Source organism: Microtus oregoni, unplaced genomic scaffold (genome assembly GCF_018167655.1).
Source record: "Microtus oregoni isolate MIOR12 unplaced genomic scaffold, Mior012 000025F_ref0000491, whole genome shotgun sequence".
NCBI lineage: Eukaryota > Metazoa > Chordata > Mammalia > Rodentia > Cricetidae > Microtus > Microtus oregoni.
In genome coordinates this window covers 24,362,501-24,387,610 of record NW_024543084.1, presented here as the reverse complement: position 1 = coordinate 24,387,610, position 25,110 = coordinate 24,362,501, and the positions used below count along the sequence as shown (strand labels likewise).

General features: G+C 54.5%; 2 protein-coding genes across 2 annotated transcripts in view; both read left to right on the top strand.

Moving 5' to 3' along the window:
• Window positions 1–45: 45 nt before the first annotated feature.
• Window positions 46–11,006, top strand: Cope (COPI coat complex subunit epsilon). The gene is made up of 10 exons (XM_041674355.1): window positions 46–213; window positions 3,682–3,744; window positions 4,519–4,619; window positions 5,358–5,510; window positions 6,404–6,457; window positions 6,870–6,951; window positions 8,802–8,957; window positions 10,123–10,191; window positions 10,716–10,790; window positions 10,881–11,006. The coding sequence occupies exons 1-10, from the start codon at window positions 88–90 to the stop codon at window positions 10,926–10,928; spliced, it is 927 nt and encodes a 308-aa protein (XP_041530289.1). The 5' UTR covers window positions 46–87; the 3' UTR covers window positions 10,929–11,006.
• A 2,314-nt stretch (window positions 11,007–13,320) lies between these two features.
• The window catches only part of Cers1 (ceramide synthase 1), a 15,453-nt gene continuing 3,663 nt past the window's right edge, over window positions 13,321–25,110 (top strand). Inside the window, exons 1-6 of the mRNA XM_041674272.1 lie at window positions 13,321–13,643; window positions 15,647–15,806; window positions 18,646–18,826; window positions 20,124–20,285; window positions 20,685–20,832; window positions 20,919–21,028. Of these exons, the coding sequence (XP_041530206.1) occupies window positions 13,395–13,643; window positions 15,647–15,806; window positions 18,646–18,826; window positions 20,124–20,285; window positions 20,685–20,832; window positions 20,919–21,028 (1,010 nt within the window). The 5' untranslated portion in view covers window positions 13,321–13,394. The remainder of the gene's footprint in view (window positions 13,644–15,646; window positions 15,807–18,645; window positions 18,827–20,123; window positions 20,286–20,684; window positions 20,833–20,918; window positions 21,029–25,110) is intronic.

Below are 25,110 nucleotides of genomic sequence, written 5' to 3'. Positions count from 1 at the left end.
GAACTACGTTTCCCACAGTTCCCGGCGGCGGGACCTTGCTTCCGGTCTACGTGTCCCAGGAAGAGGACTGTGTACAGGGGTGGCGACATGGCTCCTCCTGCTCCCGGCGCGGCCTCTGGCGGCTCCGGAGATGTAGACGAGCTGTTCGACGTGAAGAACGCTTTCTATATCGGCAGCTACCAGCAGTGCATCAACGAGGCGCAGCGAGTGAAGGTGGGCGGCGGACGGGGTTGCTTCCGGCGCGCTCTGCGACTCTGGGCGGACGCGGTTTTTCTGACAGCAAAGGCTTCTTTTGAACTGGCAGTGTTGTGTAGCGGAGGTTGACCTTGAAGTCCTGCCCTTTCAGTCTCCACCTCTCCGGTGCTGGGGTGATAGGCTCAGCCCATGCTCCCAGTTCCCCAAATTCTGTTTGTTAATTGCCCAGGCTGATCTGAAGTCAGGGTGACAGGTTGTGCCACTGCCTCACTTTTCACCTCTTACTGTTTCCTTTTGTCTTCCCCTCCCTCCTCTTTGTTTTTTGTTTTCTTTTTTTCCGAGACAGGATTTCTTTTTGTTTAGGTCTGGCTGTCCTCGAACTCTGTGGACGTGCTAGCCTCGAACTCACAGAGATCCGCCTGCTTCTGCTTCCCGAATGCTGGGATTAAAGGTGTGCACCACCACCGCCTGGATTTTATTATTTATTTATTTTTTTAAAAAATATTTATTTATGTATACAATATTCTGTCTGTGTGTATGTCTGCAGGCCAGAAGAGGGCACCAGACCTCATTACAGATGGTTGTGAGCCACCATGTGGTTGCCGGGAATTGAACTCAGGACCTTTGGAAGAGCAGGCAATGCTCTTAACCACTGAGCCATCTCTCCCGGCCCACCGCCTGGATTTTAATGTCTAAACCAGGCTCATCTTCTATCCCACTACTTGGGAGGCAGAGGCAGGACCAGCCTGCTCTATATGGGGAGTTCTAGGCAACCCTATCTTAAGCAATAATAGGCGAGGTGTGGCAATACACACCTTTAATCCCAACATTTGGGACGAAGAAGCAGGCTGATTTCTGAGTTTGAGGCCAGCCTGGTCTATGTAGTGAGTGGACAGCAGGGGTACATTGAGAAACCTATTTTGAATTGTCCCCCCAAAGAAAAGTATAGTTATAAAAGGAAGACAGGGTCTCCTTTAGCCCATGGCTGTCCTCAGACTCCCCGTGACCCTGATGTTCCAGAGTGCTAGGATCGCAGTTATGCCCAGCCATGCAGTACTGAGGATGGAAACTGCAGCCCTGAGGCAAGTGCTCTACCAGCTGAGTCCCAGTCCGGATCTTATTCGTAAAACAATTACAGTTTTGCTTCAGCCTCCCAGATGCAGGGATGATGGCCCGTGTGGCCACACCCAGCTCTGAAAGAGGAGAACTGTGTCCATCATCAGCTAGGCTGCTGATGAGGTCACCCAGTCACTCCTGGGCTCAGTGGAAGACGGAGTTGATAGAGCGCCAAGCTTTCTAGGTACATTAGCCTTGGTGACAGAGGCAGAGCAGGCAGTCAGAAAATGACAGGAGCATGAGTTACAGAAAGTGGTATTCTTAGGCGTAGCTCTTCTGAGTGTGAAAACAGCGGGCATTCCAGGTCGGAGCTGTAAGGGGCTGGGGCGGGGCTCCAGCAGAGAGCTTGCAGCATGATTCTTACCAGAGTTGGTAGGCTCTGCCGTGTTCAGGTTCTCCACTTCCTAAGGACTTCCAGTGGTTTTGCATTGGCTGATGACTTTTTAAGCTTCTAGAAGGTTCTCTCCAGTCCCTGGCTTTTCGTCGTCTCAGAACAGCAGATGTAGGTTCCTCTCATCCTTAGAACAGCTTTGTTCCCTCTCCTGTTACTTTCTGCTTTGTCTCTGATCTAAGGATGTGTGTGGTTAGTTCCTGATTCTGGACTTCTGAACTCTGAATTCAGGCCTCTAAATGTTTAGTGTGTCAGGTCAGTGGCCCAGCAAGCCATCTGTATGACCCTTTCAATACAGCATCGTTCTTCCTTTCTTTCCTTATTTCTTTGGGTATTTTGGAGGACACCCAGCTCTCCTGTGCCTGTCTTTCTTCCTCTGTGGGTGTCCCTGCCCAGGACTCACTATGGCCCTGTTACCTCTCTCTCCTCTTCCCTTTCCGCACCTGCTGCCGGCCCTCAACAGCTTCCCACCTGGGGAATCTCAGGGTGTCTTGTAGTTCAGCCGTATCCTTCAGCTGAGTTCCCAGGACATCAGCAGCAGCCCTTCTAGAACCTTTAGACCGCAGGTGGCCCATCACACATCTGCTCCTTCCTAGCAGGGAGGCCTTTCCCTGCATCAGCTTCAGGCTCCGTGAGAGCCGCTAGCTGCTACACAGATGAGCACTGTGGTGATCAGGACTCCTCGGGTTGTGTGGTCCCAGCTACTCCAGAGGCTGAGGCAGGATGATCAATAGAAGCCAACCTGGGTTCTGTCTAAAATAAATGCATGTACCTGCTCCCCACAGGAATGGCCTAGTCTGTGTGCCAAAAACTTGAATGGGTCTAGTCTCTCGCCTCTCTCTCTCTTCCTTCATGTCTTAAAATGCTGGGGATAGAATCCAAGACCTACACACGCTTGACATTTCTGCCATCTTATGGCTCCTCAGCCCACACCTCTGGGGCTCATTCAACCACTCCCTTGCTGCAGAACATCCAGGCCTTCAGCTTTAGATAAGCCAGTAGCCCTCAGTTGCCTCACTCCTCCCAAAGCCTTCTCTCTCCTTCATAGTCACCTGCTTTGCAGGCTTTGAGGGATTCTGGGAAGGCCAGAACTCTCTTCCCAGCAAAGGCTCCTATGTTTAGAGTCCAGGCTGACCTTGAGCGAATGGAAACCGGTCTGCCTCACCCTCCTGGATGCTGGGATCACAGGCCAGGTCTTGAGGTCCATCCTGTCCGCACACTTCCTGCTGTAGGGACTGGGGGACTTGGCCCTGCAGGTAGTGAAGTTGCATGGACGGCAGAGGCTGGATTGTGGCCTCGGGTTCCCTACCTCAAAGACACCAGAATGCTGGGCGGTGGTGGCGCTCGCCTTTAATCCCAGCACTCAGGAGGCAGAGGCAGGCAGATCTCTGGGAGTTCGAGGCCAGCCAGGTCTACAAGAGCTAGTTCCAGGACAGGCACCAAAGCTACAGAGAAACCCTGCCTCGAAAAACCAAAAAAAAAAAAAAAAAAAAAAGACACCAGGAGCCAGCATTGCTGTCTCCCCAAGGATGAGTCGGGGACCTCAGGCTCACCATTATTGATGGTGCCCTTCAAAAGTCACTTATGTAGCCATCCCAGCACGCAGGCTGCAGAAGCAGGAAGATCCAGCGGTTTAAGGTTGTTCTTAGATACAACGTGAGTTTGAAGCCAGCCCGGTTTACCTGGACCCAGAAAAGCTCCTGAGATGATAAAGTCAAAGTCCAGCTGAGCTGTGAGCTGGGTTTGTAGGCACCCAGATGGGGTGGGGCACTCAGCGGCTGGCGTGGCCATAGCGGTGCAGCCTCTCGGTCATACGGTTGAGATAGCAGGTTTTCATACTGTGTGCCCTCTATGGAGTGGAGGTGCCCGTGGGGTTCTGGGTCTCCTGGATTCCAGCTGAGGCTTAGAACTAGTTAGACTTGGTACTCCCTGAAGCTGTCCTGCAGCCTCTCCGTCTCACTCTGCCCATGTCCCCACAGCTGTCCAGTCCCGAGAGAGAAGTGGAGAGGGATATCTTTCTGTACAGAGCATACATCGCACAGGTGAGCGTGGGCCCGGCCTGGGCAGGGGCACAATGCAGTCTGCAGGGAAAGGGTGTGTGCGAGTGGGCGGGGACAACTTGGTGCACCCCATCCTCTCCTTCATTGTGTAGGTCCTGAGAATTGAACTTAGGTCATCAGGCTTGGTGGCCATCTCGTATAGCCCAGGCTGGCCTTGAACTCACTGTGTAGCTCAGGATTATCTTGCTCCTATTCCCACCACCTCCCCCTGCCACTATGCCTGGCTTCATTGCCTACCAGTGAGGTATATTTTCACATTCAAAAAGCAACCCCAAGCTGTGTCAGGTGGCACAGGCCTATCACCCCAGCACTTCAGAGGCAGAAGTTCAGGTTTTAGGGTAGCCTTGGCTACACGTCAAGGCCCTGCTCAAAAATACCAATTGGGCAGGGTGTAGGTGTTCAGGAGTGGCACTTGAAATTCCCCCTGCTTCAGCACATGATCTGTGCTGCCAGCCTCATCCTGTTCCACACTCCTCTATGTGTGTCTGGGAAAAGCCGCGTGTGACTCTCCAACACATACATCTCTAGCACTTGGAAGGCTGAGAAAGACTTCAGCAAGGGACAGAGTGGCTCCAGCAGTAGCCATGGGTGTCAGGAGGGAAGGGGATGCCCTGCTGACATTGTGTTCTCAGCTACAGCAGTGGGGCATGGTGTGACAGGTGAGGGACACCTGTTCATCGTGACACTGCTGGCGTGGGCAGTGTGTTGGTAATGCTGGCGGTGGGCAGAAGGACTGATGTGTACCCGTGACCGTAGAGGAAGTATGGCGTGGTCCTGGACGAGATCAAGCCCTCCTCGGCCCCAGAGCTCCAGGCTGTGCGCATGTTTGCTGACTACCTTGCCACTGAGAACCGGAGGTGAGGCCTTGTAGGGGCAGGTGTCTGGCACCAGATAGCCAAGGCCAGGATCTGCTACACCTGCAGAGGGAGGGTGAGGTGTCCCCTCTTCCTCCATTTCCCTCACCTGTCGGTGGAGGTGGGGATAGTTCTGCTGCCCAGCACTTTGCAGGCCTGGGGGCCTGGCTGTATGTCCAGTGTGCTTAGCCTGCACATGGCCTTGGCTTCCACTCCTAGCACAGAAAAGGGTGTGGGGGCTCTGGGAATAGGTCACCAGGCCCTCTCCCAGAGTCTCAGACCCAGCCTAGGAGGGGAACCAAGAACACTGTCCCTTCATTGCAGCTGGGCTGGCACACCCCAGGTAGAGTCTGTCCTGCCTGCTTCACCCATACCCAGGCTTGCCCGTGCTCAACACAAGACCCTGGCACAGAGGTCTTTGAAATTCCCACCCCTCAGAGGTGGATAACTTCTGATCCAGTTTCTCAGCTGTTACAAGCAACCCCCAGCAGGCCTGGAGTGCCCCTCCCACCTCAGCAGGCCTGGAGTGCCCCTCCCACCTCAGCTTGTTTGCCGTTTGCATAAGAATGCGGGACTCAAGGCATCAGATGGGCAGTAGAGATGGACCAGGCCACTCTGCTGTTTGTTGGCATGCACCCTGGGCTGACACCTCCCCTGCACTCCTGAAGAAAGGGATCCCTCACAGTCCCAGGGCTGAGGCCAACTCCTGCCTTAGCCTCCCTGAGAACCAGCGTCTTGCAGGGATGCCATTGTGGTGGAGCTGGACCGTGAGATGAGCAGGAGTGTGGACGTGACCAATACCACCTTCTTGCTCATGGCTGCCTCTGTCTACTTCCACGATCAGAATCCAGATGCAGCCCTGCGCGCCCTGCACCAGGGCGACAGCCTCGAGTGGTGAGTGGCCTGCAGCCTGCTCCCCTCCGGCTTTTCTGAGACACGGTCCCACAGGGGCCCAGTCCAGCCGCAGCTCCAACAGTTTGTTCTCTGATGTCCACACGTGTGCTTGGGTACTCACGTGCACACATAAAAATAAGATATAGAGAAAAGAGGGGGCTGAGCTGAAGGATCCCAGAGGGAGGGTAAGACGGGAATGTAATCAAAATATGTTATATACATGCATGAATTGTCCAAGAATAAATTTAAAATTATTAAAAATGTAAACAAAGCAAGAAAAAGGTACAAACAGGCACATATCTAAAATGCCAGCTCCTGGAAAGCTAAGGGAGACGGGTTGAGGCTTTTTGTCTTTATGTATTTTATTTGGGCACAGGTTTCCTGTACCACAGGGCATGTGTGCTGTAGACCAGTGGACACTTGTGGGAGTTGGTTTGCCCACTGTGTGGGAGCCTGTCGTGCCAGCACTTTTGGGTAGAGGAAGGAGAATCTGGTCATGCCCAGCTAATCTCAAATTGGAGTCTGAAAGAGAACTAGCTTCCATCTTGGAGTGGGAAGGAAAGTAAATAGAACACAGGTGCAGATGGCTGCCACTGGGCCTGAGATCTGCTCCTGTCTCCCCAGGAGCCGAGAGGGAGGCTGGTGAGGAGCAGGTGATGGTGCTCTAGGGCTATTAGCAATGCTGAGTGCAGTCGCCCTGCACAGAGGCAGGGGCATGTCTGGACCTGTCTGCTTTCCCTGGAAGTGCAGTCAGCAGGCTTTCTCCCCAAAAGTCTGGCCCTGCAGAGCCCCAGGGAGACCCCAGGCCCCTGTGAGCTAACTGGCAAAGTGGGGGTGTTTGTCTTGGCAAGCTCAGGCACCTGCTGACCACTCTGTCTCTGCTTTGTCCTTAGCACGGCCATGACAGTTCAGATCCTCCTCAAGCTGGACAGGCTGGACCTAGCCCGGTGAGCCACAGCCTCAGTTTCCCTGAGGCTTCTCCTTATTTCTGCTCCACACAAGTGACTCCCTGGGAAGGGACAAGGCTGGGGATAGGGATACGGGTGCTCCGCCCATTTCCCTCTGCGAAGCTGGGCTGTGAGTGGAGACTGTCCTACTGGGGTGGGGGTGGGGGGCTCCGCATAGGTGGGTTGATGCTGAGGTGGAGTAGCAGCTCCAGAGCGTGTGGGAAGCCTGGAACTTGCTCTAGTGCCACACAGCTGAGCTCTCAACACAGACCATCTCTCTGGGTTCCTCACCTTGTGGGGCAGCAGGTGGGCCGGCCATGTCTAGTCCATGTCAGGTAGACACGACTGGCAGGAGAGTGTGCAGGGTCTGTCCTCAGGACACGCCGCACCTTGTCTGTCTCCTGTGCCCTAGGAAGGAGCTGAAGAGGATGCAGGACCAAGATGAGGATGCCACCCTCACCCAGCTAGCCACTGCCTGGGTCAACCTGGCTGTGGTAAGCCCCACAGGTGTCTGTCTCTCTTCATGCCGCACCCGCAGCCGAGTGGCAGAGCCTGGAGGAAGTGCTCCAGGCTGGGCATCCTCGGCCCACACTGCCTTGCCTCCTGGCAACTGCAACGTTCCAGTTCCTGGACTTGCCCTCCTTTCTTGAGCTCTTTTGTCGTCGCACGGCTTTCTGGAAGTTACTTATTTATTTTCAGCTTGGGTTTTTTTTTTTTTTTTCTGGGACTGGCATGAAATTCACGGCCTTACTCATGCTTGGCAGGGTGTTGTACCACTGTGCTATGCCCAAGCCGTGTTTCATTTATTTAAATCTAGCTTTGAGGGATTTTGTGTTCTGCTGTGGGTTTTTTGTTTGTTTGTTTGTTTTTGTTTTTTGTTATTGTTGTTTTTTGGTTTGTTTTGGGTTTTTTGAGACTGGGTTTTAATGTTTAGCTCTGGCTGTCCTGGAACTCACTTTGTAGACCATACTGGCCTTGATCTCACAGAGATCCACCTGCCTCTGCCTCCCTCCCAAGTGCTGGGATTAAAGTAGTGTGCCCTCCCCATGCATGGTCATCTCCCTGCCCCTTTAAAAGATGGATTTGTCTGAGCACTCGGCAGGCAGATTTCTTGAGTTTGAGGTGAACCTGATTTGAGCGAGTTCCAGAACAGCCAGGGCTACACAGAGAAACCCTGGCTTGAAAAACCAAACAAAAAAAGTAGAAAGTGCTGGTGGTTGCTCACCTATCTTCAGCTCTCTGACCATTTTCAACATTAATTTTTTTTTTTTTTTTTTTTTTGGTTTTTCGAGACAGGTTTCTCTGTGGTTTTGGAGCGTGTCCTGGAACTAGCTCTTGTAGACCAGGGTGGTCTCGAACTCACAGAGATCCGCCTGCCTCTGCCTCCCAAGTGCTGGGATTAAAGGCGTGCGCCACCACCGCCTGGCTTCAACATTAATTTTGAAGGCCAGCCTGGTCTACAGAGAGTTCAGGACAGTTAGGACTACACAGAGAAACTCTGTCTTGAAGAAGAAAAAAAGAAGAAGAGAAAAAACCAAAAATTAACATTTCACAAGGGTGCTCGTGGTGCAGAGCTTTGTTCACACGCATGGGGGGGGGGGGCGTGTGCACGGGGAGATAGAGCTGGTCTTTATGTCTGCCAGCAGCCTTTACCTGCTGAGTTTCTCTGCAGCCCAAGGCTTGAAGTGTGTCCTCCTGTGACAGGCCTCGGGGTAGCTGGGGTGACAGACCAGCACTGACATCCCTCGCTGTTTTGAGACCCAGTGTCCCTGTGTCCTAGGTTACCCTTGAACCCTTGGGTTCAAGTCACCTAATTTCAGCCTCCTGAGGCTCTGTCTGCACAGCTGGCTCAGTTTTATTTTCTTTTTTTTTTTTTTTTTTTTTTTTAAATTTATTTATTAGTTATGTATACAGTTAGCCAGAAGAGGGCACCAGACCTCATTACAGATGGTTGTGAGCCACCATGTGGTTGCTGGGAATTGAACTCAGGACCTTTGGAAGAGCAGGCAATGCTCTTAACCGCTGAGCCATCTCACCAGCCCTCAGTTTTATTTTCATAGCCTCACTCCCCCACCTTTCTGCTAGTGTTGAACTACGTAATGAACAATGGGACAACTCTGGGCAGATAGTCACAGGGCAGACACCGATCCCTGGAAACCTTTTCCACAGCATCCAGCAGTGGTTAGAGCCGGGCAGTATGGCATCTGAAGATGCCCCATGCATGTCTCATACCCTCTGTACAGTGTTCTCTGCAGGGAGGGTCCCCACAGCTACTCACCTTGAGCTGTGTCGTGGAGCTTGCAGAGGAAAGCGGATGACCGCAGTGACACAAGTGTTCCCACAGGGTGGTGAGAAGCTGCAAGAAGCCTACTACATCTTCCAGGAGCTGGCTGACAAGTGCTCACCCACGCTGCTGCTGCTCAATGGCCAGGCAGTCTGTCACTCAGCACAGGGCCGCTGGGAGACTGCCGAGGGTGTGCTGCAAGAGGCTCTGGACAAGGTGGGTGGGGCGTCCAAGCCACCTGTCATCTACTGTACCCCAATAAGTGAAAACCTCAGTCATACTGGTCACAAGACTGAAGCCTTGGTGGCCCCACTGACCCCTCTGATGCCTGCTGTGGGGTCTCCAGGGTGATGCGTCACCAAGCTCACTTGGGAGCTTTTCAAACCCTGGCAATCCTTGTTCCTTAGTGTCCAGGTGCTTGGGGGACAGGCTTTACTTGAAATTAAGGAGGCATTGCCGGGTGATGATGGTGCACGCCTTTAATCCCAGCACTTGGAGGCAGAGGCAGACAGATCTCTGAGTTTGAGAACAGCCTGGTCTATGGAGTGAGTTCCAGGACAGCCAGGGCTACACAGAGAAATCCTGTCTTGGAAAACAAAACAAAACAAAAGAGACCTCACCAGTAGACTTTAGGGCCGGGGGCTTTGAGCTGTGGATCCCTGAGCTGTCCTCAGTAGTGCATGGGTGTTGCTCAGGGGCACAGCCCTCACCTCAGGCTCTGAAATGTGATAAGGAACGACTAAGTATGTAAGGTCTGTCACCACAGCACTACAACAGGAGAATGGCCAGTTTGAGACTCTGTTCCACAGGCTCAGAAACCACAACCAAGAAGATCGTGTGTGGAGTTGAACCCCATAGGGGAAGCCTGCTCTCTCTTTTGGTTTTTCGAGACAGGGTTTCTCTGTAGTTTGGAGCCTGTCCTGGAACTAGCTCTGTAGACCACCAGGCTGGCCTCGAACTCACAGAGACCCGCCTGCCTCTGCCTCCCAAGTGCTGGGATTAAAGGTGTATGCCACCACGCCTGGCTGGCTTTGGGGATTTTTAGGTACAGATGCACTGTTGTGGAACTTGGCAGCTGGTTGGCTCTCGTCTGCATACCCCTATGCCTTCCCCTGAGCTGGCCTCCCACCCCTGCCCAGGTGGAGAACGGGAGGGGGCATCACAATTAACCAGCGCAGGTGAACTTGGTGCCCCCAAAACTGGGAGGGCAGACTCAGGCTAAGCTGAGCTGGAGGGCATGGGGAAGAACTCTGGGACAGCTTGGCCCCATCCCACCTTCCCTACAGTGGCTTGGGCTTTTGGCTTTCTGGCCCCAGACAGATGTTGGTCTATGGGTTCAGGGCTTGGGTTTTCTAGCTGTCTGTCCCCCATCTGTTTACAGGACAGTGGCCATCCCGAGACCCTCATCAACCTCATTGTTCTGTCCCAGCACCTAGGCAAGCCCCCCGAGGTAAGCTGTAGTATGGGGACAGCCGCAGGACAGGTAGAGACCAGGGAGGCACTGTCCAGTGGGGGGCAGCTTTCTGCTTAGGGCCTGCTGAGCTCTGAGCCGTCTGCATCTATTTGCCATCCCAGCTGAGGCTACACAGCTGTGCTCAGTGCTGGACGGTCAGGGCTGGGCTGCAGCTGTCTAGGTCTAGATCCTAGAACCTGTGGGTTGCGACCCCTTGGTGACCGAACAACCCTTTCACAGCGGCCTCAGATACTTCCATTATGGTTCATAACAGCTGAATTGCAGCATTAGGAGGGCTGAGAACCACTGCTCTAGAGTGTAGGGCAGGTTAGCTCACAATGCTTCATCAGCCCTTCCCCCGGTGTGTCCCACCCCATCCTGGGGAGTCATTCCACACCTGAGGCTAGCCCAGCAGCTGTACGATGAGCTGCCTGGCTCTGGGTTGGGGTCCCTTCTCGGCAGGGCAGAGTGACTTTTGGATCCCTCTATCTGGCTAACTCATCCCACTCCATCCTCCTCAGGTGACAAACCGATACCTGTCGCAGCTGAAGGACGCACACAGGACCCATCCCTTCATCAAGGAGTACCACGCCAAGGTGAGCAGCGCGCTTGCTCCTAGGGATGGGGATGCCCTGATGGCAGCAGGCTGTGTTGTCTCATGCACGGCCTCTCATCTCCCGCTGCAGGAGAACGATTTTGATCGCCTTGCTCTGCAGTATGCACCCAGTGCCTGATGATGCCCCTGGTGACCCCAACTGTGTACCACATGTTATCCTCACTTCCTTGTCTGCCAATAAAGTCTGTCTATCTTCTCTTTGCCTGATACCTACTCACTACAGCCACTCTGATAGGAGTGTGGGACCAGGACTTGGAGGAAGGAGTCCCAGCATCCCACCTCACTCTGGCCTGTCCCTCAGTCCTCAGACTACAAGAGTCCTGATACTACAAGAATCCGCAGGTAGTCTCAGTCAGCATGCAGGAACCAGGTACAGGCCCATCAGGAAGCTATCATGATGGATGTTGAGATTCAAACTGAGGCTTCTCAGGGCTGCCACTGTGCACAACACGATTGGTCACTGGCAGGACCCTCAGCCAAGCCTATGCTGGCCCCTGCTTACCTGTTGAATGACGCGGGTCTGTCACTTAGCAGAGACAGTGAGAAGCGCCTGACCAGGTGGGGTCCAGCTGGACAGGAAGGAGGAGGGCCAGTTAGGGCTGTCAGTGGGGGCAGGGTCTGTTGGGCTTTGTGCCTCCTGCTAGACTCCGGAGGACACACGTTCCAGTTGCAGACAGCAGAAAGGACCCTGAGCTGGCCTCACCTCACCTGCTGGGGAGAAGATAAGATATTTGGTCTTCAGGCTGGTATCTTCATCTGCCTTGGGGTTTAGCCACCACAGGTGCCACCGCAAGGCATCCACTGACAACCTGGCCCTGTGGGCTCCATTAGGGGTCCAGCAGCCTTAGCACTGAGCCTTGGTGCCTGTTGAAGTGTCTGCCCAGAAGCCCTGATCCCAGGGCTGAGCAGGCTCCTTTCCCTTACAGATGGGTTCTGCATTTACCTGATGGCATAGAGATTGCCAGGAGGAACCGGGAAGGGCCCAGGCCCTAGCCTGTCACCTGACAACTCAGCCCTTACAGATGGGTTCTGCATTTACCTGATGGCATAGAGATTGCCATGAGGAACCAGGAAGGGCCCAGGCCCTAGCCTGTCACCTGACAACTCAGGAGCAAGTACAGGAACCCTCTCCCACGAGGTCTACCTCAGGAACATTGAGTTCTGCACTCCTAGGGAGAGGTGGGAGGATCAGGAGTTCAAGTCAACCTCAACTGAGTCCCTGCTCAACAGAAGGAAGCTGTGAGAGAGGGCTCAGTGAACTGCCTTCCCCAAGAGCATGAGAGCCCGAGTTGGGATCCCCAGCACACAATAGCCAATAGGAGTGGCTCATGTCTGTAAGCTCAGGGTTGGGAGCTGGGTGTGGAAGATGAAGCCCCCTAAGGGCTCACTGGTCACCTGGTCTAGCTTGATGAGTGAGTCCTAAGTCAGAGACCCGCCTCCAAAAATAGAGAGCAGGGGTTAGAGAGATGGGTCAGTGGTTCAGAGCACTGACTGCCCCTGGAGAGGATCCAGGTTCAGTTCCCAACCTGTTCAGGGATCTGATGTCCTCTTCTGGCCTCCAGAGGACTGGACCTGAGCTCTGATCCCAGTAGCAATGTCCACCCAGTCCACAACAGCCTGGAACTTCATCTCCAGGGGCTCTACACCTTCTGAACCTAGACCTATGTGGCAGGTGCGCACACAGACACATACGCGTCATAGTTTTTAAATGGTGGAGAAAGGTAGTAGACATCTATCTCTGACCTAAATGATAACGTGGCATGTGAATACATGCACCGCATGTACCTGTGCACAAGGCTGGGGACGTGGCACCATTGGTGGCGTGCTTCCCTTGCAAACAGCAGTGGATAAACCATGCATGGTGGTACAGAACTGCCTTCCAGGCACTCAGAGGCTGAAGCAGGAGAATCAGGAGTTCAAGGCCATCATCAGCTGCACCTTGAGACCCTGTCATCAGCACAGGAGGCCTTGTGACTGGAGGAATCAGAGTAGAGGAAACCGACCAGGCTTGTCTTGGTGGCTTTGTCCCTAGCCCTTTTCCAGGTAGCTCCCTCCCTAACAGCTGCAGTCTTCCAGTGAGCCTCTATGCGACTGGGGCAGGCTCCAGAGCTGGCTGGAACCACAGAAACAGGAGCCCAGCGGATGGAGGGTGGGTCGGGACACAAGCATGGGCAGATCTTTTTGAGAGGCGGGGTGTCTCATTGCATTTATTAATTTATGTAAGTGGGCACATAGGTGGAGGTGAGAGGAAAATTTGCTAGACTCTGTCTGTCCTCACCTTCAGGACATTAATTTGGTGGCAGGCCCCCTCATACCTGCTGGGCCATCTTGACTGCAGAAGAACCCCAGGATTGTCACAGACTGAGAGGAGAACAGATCACTCAGAGCTTGGGAATCACTAGGTCCTACAACGGGAGAGCAGGAGGGGTGGTGCCTGGCATCCTGAGGGGCGGGGCCTTGGTCAGCCACGCCCCCGCTTTTGCACTGGCGGGGGCCTGCGCGCCCCCAGTCTGGCTGCAGCGCGTGACGCGGGGGCGCGCTGCGGCTCGGAAGCGTGCAGGCGGCGGCAGGGCGAGCCAGTGGCATGGCGGCTGCGACAACGACCGCCGGGCTTGAGACGCCAGAGCCCATGCCTAGCTACGCGCAGATGTTGCAACGGAGCTGGGCCTCGGTGCTGGCGGCGGCACGGGGCTGCGGGGACTGCGGCTGGGGACTTGCGCTTCGAGGCTTGGCGGAGCACGCGCACCTGGCTGCCCCGGAGCTGCTCCTGGCCGCGCTGTGCGCTCTGGGCTGGACCGCACTGCGCTCCGTGGCCACCGCGCGCCTCTTTCGGGTCAGTGCGACCTGGGGGCCCTGTGAACTGCATGCAGGAGAGTGAGTGGGGCCGCTTCTCATGTATCCCTATGTCCATAGTGGCCGCTGGAAAAAGGGGGGCCTGGGTTTGGATATTGGGACCACAGAGGCTATTCCGAGACCCTTTGCAACAGGGTGGGGTGGGTGCGGGGGTGTCACTGAACTGAGGTGACACTTTGATGGATTGGGAATCCCATGTGGTGTGGGGGTGTTATGGATGCAGGGAAACTAGATCCACACCCTATCCTGAGCAGTTTTGGTAGAATCTAGGGCAATCCGCTCGGTACAGCATCTGTGCTGTTGCGGACCCAAGGGTCAACCTTCTGGAAACCGACCTGGGGACCAGGGAGCCCAGATCCTGCATCGGGAGGCCTCGAGGTGCCCAGAGGTCACCTGAGCCGTGCGTCACCGGGAGCTGCTGTGTCTACACCGTATCTGTGCAGTCAATGCCCCGCCCCTGTCTGGAGTGCCCACCACCCCCGAAGCAGGGATGGCACAGACCTGTGTGTAAAGGGCCGTACCAAGGGACTCAACCTTGGGAATGACCCTGTCTATGTCTTCAGTGTTGTATTCTGCCGCCCCCATGGGGCGATGGTCAAAATGCTGTTTCTGGAGACTGAAGAGGCCACCGCCCAGCTCTGAAGAATGACCCTGGTAGTGATGGCATTGGCACCTGACCCAGTCTTCACTCCTCCTTGGGGGTGGTCTCTGTGGCATTTGGACCAGTACCATGGTGGATACTCCCCAGAGGGCTAGCTGGGGACATCCCGCCCCCATCTGACTGGAAGTGGCAGAGGGTGCGGGGACAGAGAGCGTTGTGCCAACAATGGGACCTTTCTCTGCTGGCAGGAAGAGGCTGTTAGGTCAAGATAGGGTGTTGTCCAGCTCCAGAGCCCACCCTGTCTGTTGTCAACCAATAGAAGGAGCAACCTCAGCCCCCAACCTCTGAAGAGGGGGGGGGCAGGAATGAGGAGGGCCAACCCACAGGGCAGCCCTGGTCCCCATCTGCCTTGGCTAGTGTGCTCTCCCGGCGCCCAGCTGGGATGCTGGAGGCCCTTGAGGCAGCCTGAGGCCACCCCACTTCCACCCTTTACCCTCCTCCTCCCCTAGAAACAGGCACAGGGGCTGTCCCATTCTCCAAGCTCAACTTGGCAGCAGCCTGGTTGCTAGGGGTTACGAGAGCTGGGCTCTGGCTGTCTCCATGACAACTGCTGGGTGCTCTGGGTTCCTCTGGCCCCCTCAGCCTTGGGAGGAAGGGGGCTGGGTTTGGCCCTCAGTGCTGGAGCTCCTGGGGCCTTCCTGGACTCTAGCTGGCCCATTCCAACCCATTTTTGTAGTTCTGACACAGTGTCACTCTGAAGCCTAGGCTGCTCAAATTCACGGCAGTCTTCCTGCCTCAGCCTCCCAAGCTGGGATATAGGCATACACCACTGACCTGTGACGTCTCCACGTCCCCCAAATCAGCTTGCCTCCCACCTTTCCCCCTCCCAACACCGTCACAGCCTTTGGGTCCCAGCTTTCCCTCCCAGCTCTCAGCTCCCTCCTATCCTCAGTTTCTCCTGCCTTCTTCCCAGAGGGGGCAGGGTCACTGTTTTCAAGTTCCCCTGTCTCCCAAGGTATTTTCCTTCAATAGCGCTTCCTCCTTTCTCCCTCCCTGAAACACCCCCATTTCCTGCTAGAACCTGAGCACCCCACCCCCAGATTCCCTAAGCTCCATTGCTTTAAGCCTGGACGTGTCAAACCTCCTCTCCCCGCCCTCCCCCCACCGCCTAGCTTCCTCCTCCCAGGCCACACAGGACAGCTGGGTGCTATGTTTAGCCCTTCATGGCCACACACATGGGCTCTGGTTACCCCAGCTGATATGGGCACAGGGGCCCAACTTTCTCAATGCCATTGAGACTGGCGAGTCCCTGGGCCTCGCTTTTCTCCCCTGGTGGAGCATCGCGCTCCCCAAAACAACCACTACCTACTGTGTCTCCACAGCCCCTGGCCAAGCGGTGTCATCTGCAGCCTCGAGATGCTGCCAGGTTACCTGAGAGCGCCTGGAAGCTTCTTTTCTACTTGGGCTGTTGGAGCTACTGTGCCTACCTGCTCCTGGGTGCCCATTATCCTTTCTTCCATGACCCACCCTCTGTCTTCTACGGTAGGCATCCTGCAGGACCAGTGCAGAGGACTCTGCTAAAAACAATATAAAAGGGGCTGGCAGGATGGCTCGGGGGCTGGCAGATGGCTCGGGGGCAAAGGTGCTTGCAGCCAAGCCGACAACTCGAGTTCTAGCCTTGGGACTCAGCGGAAAGCGAGAAGTGGTTTTTAAAAGTCCTTTGATTGCCACATGTACACCGTGACACGCATGTGTGCGTGCACACACACGTTCTGGGTTGGCCCTAATGAGATATCTCTGTGGAAGTCTTGATACCAAGACAAGGGTGGGCATGGAACCCTGGGAGCAGTGTGGTCAGAAGAGTCCCCAGCCCGAGCTGGTCCTGCAGGGACCTGTGCAAAGACATGACAAGATGGCTCTATGAAGGTAGCTCCTGGCTGGAGTTGGAGTTTCACACAAGATAGATAGGATGGGAATTTGTGCATGTGAGCGTGTGCAGAGTTTGGAGGTGGTGGGGGGCTCCATGCTGAGTACCATAATGTGGGAATCATGAGAGCCCTGAGAGGTACATTGATAGATTCTTCCCACGTGGACTGGGGAGAGGCCGAGAGGACTCTGGGGGGCACAGCTAGGCGCTGTGGTGACTTTGCCCACAAGGAAAGCACGACACAATCTTTCTTCCTGTGTGGTCCAGAATGGCCTAACATTGGAAGCCCCCTGATCAGTGTCCTGAGTGCTGAGACTGCCCCCACGGCCATGGGAGTTTTGAATTTCAAAAGGAGTGGTGTTGGCTGTTACTCAGTTTGCCTTTATATGGGTAACTCATGGTATGATTGAATTAGATTCCTGTTTGGTCAGAATGTTGAGAGTTTATTGGGCACCCACAGGTTTTTTGTGGGTATTTTTCTGGGGATGGAAGCAAAGTGAGTCCTGCATACTGGACAAGTGCGACAGCTGACCACACCCCACCCCCTCCCTGGGGGTGATCTATGCTGTCTACTCTTTACTCCTGAGCCACGCCCACATCCACTCATTGGGCAACTCTAGGCAGGGGCCCTCTCCCTGAACCCCAGCCCCAGGCTTATGCAAGTGCCAGGTTGGCTTGTGCTAGGGACAGCTAGGAAGAGGTCCCCAAACCTTCATGGGAAGGGGAGGTAGGGGTGAGGGAGGTAGAGGACTGTGTTGGAGGTGACTGGCTGAAGTGTACCAAAGAGAGGCAGGGCAGGTAGCCGAGCTTTGAGCACCAGGGGCTTGCTAGAGGATGAGGAGATAAATGTGCTAAGGGGTGTTTTCTCTTTTTCTATCAGCGTGGCGGGGACACCTGTGTGCCACAGTTTGCACATGTGTGTGAAGGTTAGAGAACAAGTAGGGGCCATCCTCTCATTCCTCCTGTGGGGCCAAACAGGTCATCAGTGTTGGTGGCGAGCGCCTTTACCCACTGAGCCTTCCTGTGGGTCTTTGGGGATTTTTATACAGGGTCTCATGTAGCCTGGGGTGGTCTCAAACTTGGCTTTCTCCTGCCTCAGCCTCCAGAATCCTGGGCAGAGGACAGCATTTGTGTTATTTCTGTCCACTGTTCTGAGGGTTCTGGGGATGGAGTTCTGGTGACCAGACATTTGCGGAGGGTGAGCGTCTCTGCCCTACAAGTCCTCTCGGACTTTCTATTGAGTGGCTGCCTCTAAGCTGGGGTTGATGCAGCTGGGGATGTGGGTGTCACAAAGGCTCAGAGTCAGAAGACTTGGTGGGCAGAGCACTGAGGAGCCCTTGCACTCAGCGGCAGGGGAGAGGAAGAGGCACAAGAGGGGAGGGCTCGCTGGGAGGAGAGACAGTTGTCTGAACAGATGATAGCCTGGAGACATGGGAGGCTGGAGAGGAGAATGGAGGCCTCAAGGAGTCTCCCAGGGCCAATGTCCTGGGTCAGGCATCGTTGTAGGAGCCATGTCTGTCTGGGCCCCAGCATGAGGGCGCATACTTGTTATCTCAGCACTGGGAAGACTGAGGCAGGAGGATTTCTGTGAGTAGGTCTTTGGCCAGCTTGGGTTACATAAGAGACCTCCAAAAAACAAGACAAGCAAACAAAAAACAAGCAAGCAAAATGGGGGTTCTGGAGTTGGTAGAGAGCTTGCCTAAAAGCAAGAAACCCTCGGTTCCGTCTAGGCATGGCGTCTCCACAGGCCGGCCATTCCAGCACTCAGGAAATGGGATTGGTGGGGGTGGGATTGTGAATTCAAGGTCATCATTTGTTACACAGAGATTTTGAGGTGAGCTTGGCCTACATGAGACCCTGACTCAAAAACCAAACAAGACTGGTGAGGTGACCCATCTGGGAAAGGTGCTTGCTGCCAGGCTGGGGACCTAGGTTGGTCCCTGGGACCCATAGATGTAGCATGAATAATAAACACCCAGAGACAGATGTTGGGTTCAAGCTGAAGACCAGAGAGGCAAAGCAGCCAAGCCGCTAGAGAGTTCTTCCCTCTGCCAAGGCCGGGCGGTCCTGTCCTCAGCCTGACTCTACTGCAGGCATCAAAGGCGTGCACCGTGGCTGCCCACCCTCTGTGGCTGACTGGTGTGGAGGTCTGCTGGGATTGAGGTGTGTCCATCACGGCCTGGCCTCTAGGGACTCAGCTCTGCGCTCTGATCTTCAACCTTTACTTATTAAAACACAAGCAAAATCTCACTGTACACAGAGTGGAAGGAGAAGACTGACTTCCGAACATGTCCTCCCACCTCCACAGGGACCCGAGACAGGCAGGTGCCACACACATTCACGCAGACAGACTTCTGGTCACCCCACATTCAGAGGACACACGCTGTTGTGAGGCTGTGTTGGGAGGTCTTGGGGGACAGGCCTGAACATGACCGTGAACATGGCTCTTCCCAGACTGGAGGTCAGGCATGGCAGTGCCCTGGGACATAGCCACCGCCTACCTGCTGCAGGGGAGCTTCTACTGCCATTCCGTCTACGCCACCGTGTACATGGACACCTGGCGCAAGGACTCCGTGGTCATGCTGGTGCATCATGTGGTCACCCTGCTTCTCATCGCCTCTTCCTACGCCTTCCGGTGAGGTCATCAGGAGGGTAGGCAGGCAATATGTACAAAGGGCCTGGGGTCAGAGCAAGGAGGGGTCAGGAAACGGGGGTGTAAGGAGAAGGACCCAGAGACCCTTCCCTCACCCGTTGTCCACTGCCTTGGTCCTAGACCTGTGTAACACCACTTTTAAATTCCTTTGACATTTATTTATTTTGGTGGGTGCCAGATCTATGTTGCACTTGGGTGAGGGCCAGAGGACAACTTTCGGGAGTTGGTTCTCCTCCTGGAGTTGAACTTGGGTTATCAGGTTCGATAGCAAGTGCCTTTACCCACTGAGCCCTGTATGGACCCTTGGCCAGCGTGGGTTTACTCACAGGGGATCCAGAAACAGGAGATCTGGTGTTCAAGGCCCACATGTATTGCCACCTCTCGGGGCTGAGACAGGAGGATTGCAGAGTTCCAGGCTGAGCTACAGTAGGGCTCTATCTCGAACAGAAGAAAAACTAAGCTATGCTTCAGAAGCTGAGACAGGAGGATTTCTGTGAGTTCTAGGCCAGCAAGAGCTATAAGAGTGAGGCCTGCCAGGTGGTGGCAGCGCACGCCTTTAATCCCAGCACTCAAGAGGCAGAGGCAGGCAGATCTCTGTGAGTTCGAGGTCAACCTGGTCTACAAGAGTAGTTCCAGGACAGGCTCCAAAGCCACAGAGAAACCCTGTCTCAAAACAGGTGATCCAGTGCAATAAAGGAGCAAAGAAATGATCTACAGCCAAGAGCGGCTGCCCCAGGCCACTGTCCTCACAGGTGCTGGCACACACACACACAGAGGAAACAGTAGCTAGTACTGAAGCCACGTGTATGTGCTCCCCTGAAACTGGAGCAACAGGTGGTTGTGAGCCGCCATGTGGGTGCTGGGACCCAAACTCGAGTCCCCTGCAGGAGCAGCCAGTGCTCTTAGCTGCTGAGCTGTCCTTCCAGCCACATTATGTTCTGCTCTTGCCAATGACCCTGGTTCAGTTCCTGCGGCATGTTGGGTTGCTCGTGCTTCAGGGCTCTGCAGGTCTGCACACAGGTACACACTCAAACACAAACAGTAATAAAAAGCCACCGTGTTAGCTGGGCGATGGTAGCTTGCGCCTTTAATCCCAGCACTTGAGAGGCGGCGGATCTCTGTGAGTTCGAGACCAGCCTGGTCTACAAGAGCTAGTTCCAGGACAGGCTCCAAAACCACAGAGAAACCCTGTCTCGAAAAACAAACAAACAAAAATACAAAAACAAAGCCACCGTGTGGCCCCGCCCCGTAGTCCTGATTGATTGTCCCCACCCTGTAGGTACCACAATGTAGGCCTCCTCGTGTTCTTCCTGCATGACGTTAGCGACGTGCAGCTGGAGTTCACCAAGCTCAACATCTACTTCAAAGCCAGGGGTGGTGCCTACCACCGCTTGCACGGACTGGTGGCCAACCTGGGTTGCCTCAGCTTCTGCTTCTGCTGGTAAGGGGCGTGGCTCGCTGGGTGGGTGGGGCCAGGTAGGAGGGGCATGGCTTGTTGGGCAGGGCTAGGGAAGAGAAGGGTGTGGCTTACGTGGGTGGAGGCGTGCATGGGAGGGGCCTGTGATTGGGTTGGGTTAGTAGGGTGGTACATAGGGCCTAGAACCACACATCCAGACAGGACCAGGCCAGACAGGGGAGGGCCTGGGGCTTAGTGAGGTGAGTGGGGCTTGGGAAGAAATAGGGTGCCGAGCTGGGAAGGGGCGGTGCTGGCCGCACAGAGGTGGTGGAAATGGGAAAGTGTGGGGCTGCCAGTGACAGGCAGATAAGTCAGGGAAGATAATGCAATAAGGGAGCCTGCACTTCCTTCCCCGAAGCCTACTTGACTAGCCCCTCCCTTCAGGTTCTGGTTCCGCCTCTACTGGTTCCCGCTTAAGGTTCTGTATGTCACCTGCCACTCCAGCCTGCTGTCGGTACCTGACATCCCATACTATTTCTTCTTCAACACACTGCTGCTGCTCCTCACGGTCATGAACATCTACTGGTTCCTGGTGAGTCAGCCCCTACGGTGCTCCTCAGGCATGGCAGGGGTCGCACCTTGCTACCTCACCATCTCACGGTGCCTTCTCCTCCACAGTACATCGTGGCTTTCGCAGCCAAGGTGCTAACTGGCCAGATGCGTGAACTGGAGGACTTGAGGGAATATGACACGCTGGAAGCTCAGCCTGCCGAGCCCTGCAAAGCTGAGTGAGTGGCGCTGGGTCTCAGTCCCAGCTCCTCCTCTAAGAACAGGCGCGAGCCCCTGAGAATGCAGGGACCCCACAGTGAAACTGCCTGAGGTGGATGTCTGGCTGTGTAGCCAGGAATGCAACATCTGGGCATGCGACAGCCAGCCGATAAGGCTTGCCAGGGCTGGGAGCTGCTAGCGAGAATGGAAGGAATGAGCAAGAGATTACACTAACCAGATTGTGACCCCCAGCCCAAAGGACCAGGCCAAGGTTCTGTCCACCTGCCCTTTCGGTCTGGGGGTCTAGGGTTGGCGCAGCAGGTTCAGGGCATGCAGCATCTCTGAGACAACACGAAGAGATATGGGCACTGAGCAAGCAAGGGCAGGAGGCTGTAGAAGGCTCCAGAAGGTACAAACCAGCCAGGCTCTGGGAGGCAACGAAGGAAGAGATATGAGTTAATGACTTTTGTTTTTAAGGAATGAAGAGGAAGCCATCTATTTTTAATTATTTATTCTTATGGGTTGGGGCGTGTGCCACAGCGGCTGCGTGGTGGTCAGAGGACAGTTGTGCTCAAGTCCCTCAGGTCACTAGACTTGGCTATAAGCACCTTTCCCTACTGAGCCATCTTGTTGGCTCTAAGTTCTTTTGTTTTTAACTTTTTAAATTATTATTTTTTTATCTTATGTGTATGTGCACCATAAGTGTGCAGTAGCCAAGGCCAGAAGAGGGTGATGGATCCCCAGAAGGAGTTAAAGACAGTTATGAGCCTTAATGTGGTTGCTGGGAACTGAACCCAGATCCTTTGGAAGGGCAGTCAGTTCTTTGTTTTTTTTTTTTGTTTGTTTGTTTGTTTTGTTTTGTTTTGAGACAGAGTTTCTCTGTGGTTTTGGAGCCTGTCCTGGAACTAGCTCTGTAGACCAGGCTGGTCTCCAACTCACAGAGATCCGCCTGCCTCTGCCTCCCGAGTGCTGGGATTAAAGGCGTGTGCCACCACCGCCCGGCGGGCAGTCAGTTCTTAACTAGTCTCTGAGTCTCCCTCTTCAGTGATCCTCACCTTTCCCAACGCTGCAACCCTTTAGTACAGTTCCTCATGTTGTGGTGACCCCAAACTTAAAATTGTTTTGTTGCTACTTTATAACTGTAATTTTGCTACTGCTATAAATTTTAAAGTAAATGAGGGATAGGTGACCCCATGAAAGGGTCGTTTGACCCCCCCCCACAGGTGTCATGACCCACAGGTTGAGAACTGCTGCTTAAGGAAGGCCCTGCCCCTAAGTTGTTCTTTTAAAATGATTTGTGCATTTACTTTGCTTGGATGACATTTCTCTGCATGTGTGACTCCCACGGGGAAGAGGAGGGTGTCCAATCTCCTGGAATTGGAGTTACAGACAGTTGTGAGCTGCCATTAGGTGCTGGGACTCAAACCTGAGTCTTCTGGAAGAGCAGCCAGTGTTTTTAACCATGGCATGGACCTAAATTCTTGAAAAAGTAATGGAGTTGAGTTGGGTCTGAAGGCATCCACTCAGGGGCTGAGGTAGAAGCCCCTTCAGTTCCAGCGCAGTTTCAACTACAGATGGATCTGTTTGAAAGAAAAGACCTGGACAAATAAGTAGACACATTTTAGTTCCATCCAAATCTGTGGCTACACAGAGTGTTGAGGACAGAGCTAGCACCAGAGCATAGCGAGTGCCCTCGATTGCTTCCTATTGCTGTGATGAAATGTTGACCTAAAGCCACTGGGTGAGCAGGGAGAGGTCCCAGCTCCCACTGCGCTTGCAGCCTGCTTTCTTGACCACTTGTCCAAGGGTGGAGCCTCCCGCGGTGGACTGGGAGCTCTCACACCAATCACTCATCAGGAAACCACAGGCTCCACAGACTCCACAGACTCCACAGACGACTCCACAGATGACTCCACAGACTCCATAGACGCCTCCACAGACTCCACAGACTCCACAGACGACTCCACAGACGACTCCACAGGCTCCACAGACGACTCCACAGACTCCACAGATGACTCCACAGACGACTCCACAGACTCCACAGACGACTCCACAGACGACTCCACAGACTCCACAGACGACTCCACAGACTCCACAGACGACTCCACAGGCTCCACAGATGACTCCACAGCCTCCATAGATGACTCCACAGACTCCACAGACGACTCCACAGACTCCACAGACGACTCCACAGACTCCACAGACGACTCCACAGACTCCACAGACGACTCCACAGACGACTCCACAGATGACTCCACAGACTCCACAGATGATTCCACAGGCTCCACAGACGACTCCACAGACGACTCCACAGACGACTCCACAGACTCCACAGATGACTCCACAGACTCCACAGACGACTCCACAGACGACTCCACAGACGACTCCACAGACTCCACAGACGACTCCACAGATGACTCCACAGATGACTCCACAGGCTCCACAGACTCCACAGACTCCATAGACGACTCCACAGACTCCACAGACGACTCCACAGACTCCACAGACGACTCCACAGACGACTCCACAGACTCCACAGACGACTCCACAGATGACTCCACAGACTCCACAGGCTCCACAGGCTCCACAGACGACTCCACAGATGACTCCACAGATGACTCCACAGACTCCACAGACGACTCCACAGACGACTCCACAGACGACTCCACAGACTCCACAGACGACTCCACAGATGACTCCACAGATGACTCCACAGGCTCCACAGACTCCACAGACTCCATAGACGACTCCACAGACTCCACAGACGACTCCACAGACTCCACAGACGACTCCACAGACGACTCCACAGACTCCACAGACGACTCCACAGATGACTCCACAGACTCCACAGATGACTCCACAGCCTCCATAGACGACTCCACAGACGACTCCACAGACGACTCCACAGACGACTCCACAGATGACTCCACAGATGACTCCACAAACGACTCCACAGGCTCCACAGACTCCACAGACTCCACAGACGACTCCACAGACGACTCCACAGACTCCACAGATGACTCCACAGACTCCATAGACTCCACAGACTCCACAGACTCCACAGACTCCATAGACTCCACAGACTCCACAGACTCCATAGACTCCACAGACGACTCCACAGACTCCACAGACGACTCCACAGGCTCCACAGACGACTCCACAGGCTCCACAGGCTCCACTGACTCCACAGGCTCCACTGACTCCACAGGCTCCACTGACTCCACAGGCTCCACAGACGACTCCACAGGCTCCACAGGCTCCACTGACTCCACAGGCTCCACAGACGACTCCACAGGCTCCACAGACGACTCCACAGGCTCCACAGGCTCCACTGACTCCACAGGCTACACAGGCTCCACTGACTCCACAGGCTCCACTGACTCCACAGGCTCCACAGACGACTCCACAGGCTCCACTGACTCCACAGGCTCCACAGGCTCCACAGGCTCCACAGACGACTCCACAGGCTCCACAGGCTCCACTGACTCCACAGGCTCCACTGACTCCACAGGCTCCACAGACGACTCCACAGGCTCCACAGGCTCCACTGACTCCACAGGCTCCACTGACTCCACAGGCTCCACAGACGACTCCACAGGCTCCACAGACGACTCCACAGGCTCCACAGGCTCCACTGACTCCACAGGCTCCACAGGCTCCACAGACGACTCCACAGGCTCCACAGGCTCCACTGACTCCACAGGCTCCACTGACTCCACAGGCTCCACAGACGACTCCACAGGCTCCACAGGCTCCACAGGCTCCACAGGCTCCACTGACTCCACAGGCTCCACAGACTTGCCTACAGGTCACTCTGATGGAGGCCTGTTTTCAGTGGAGGCTCTCTCATCCCAATGACCCCAGTTTGTGTCAACGACAAGATACCAATACAATTGTCCTTGCCAACCTGACACATAGACACATCAGTAGTAAACCATAATCTCTCCCCAAGATCTCATGTTTATGTTACAGTATAAAACACAGTCCAACTTTTAGAAGACCCTCAGTCTTTAGAAATTCCATCACTTAGTAAGCATAGTGGCACACGCTTTAATTCCAGCACTTGGGAAGCAGCCGGCAGATCTCTGTGAGTTTAAATTCA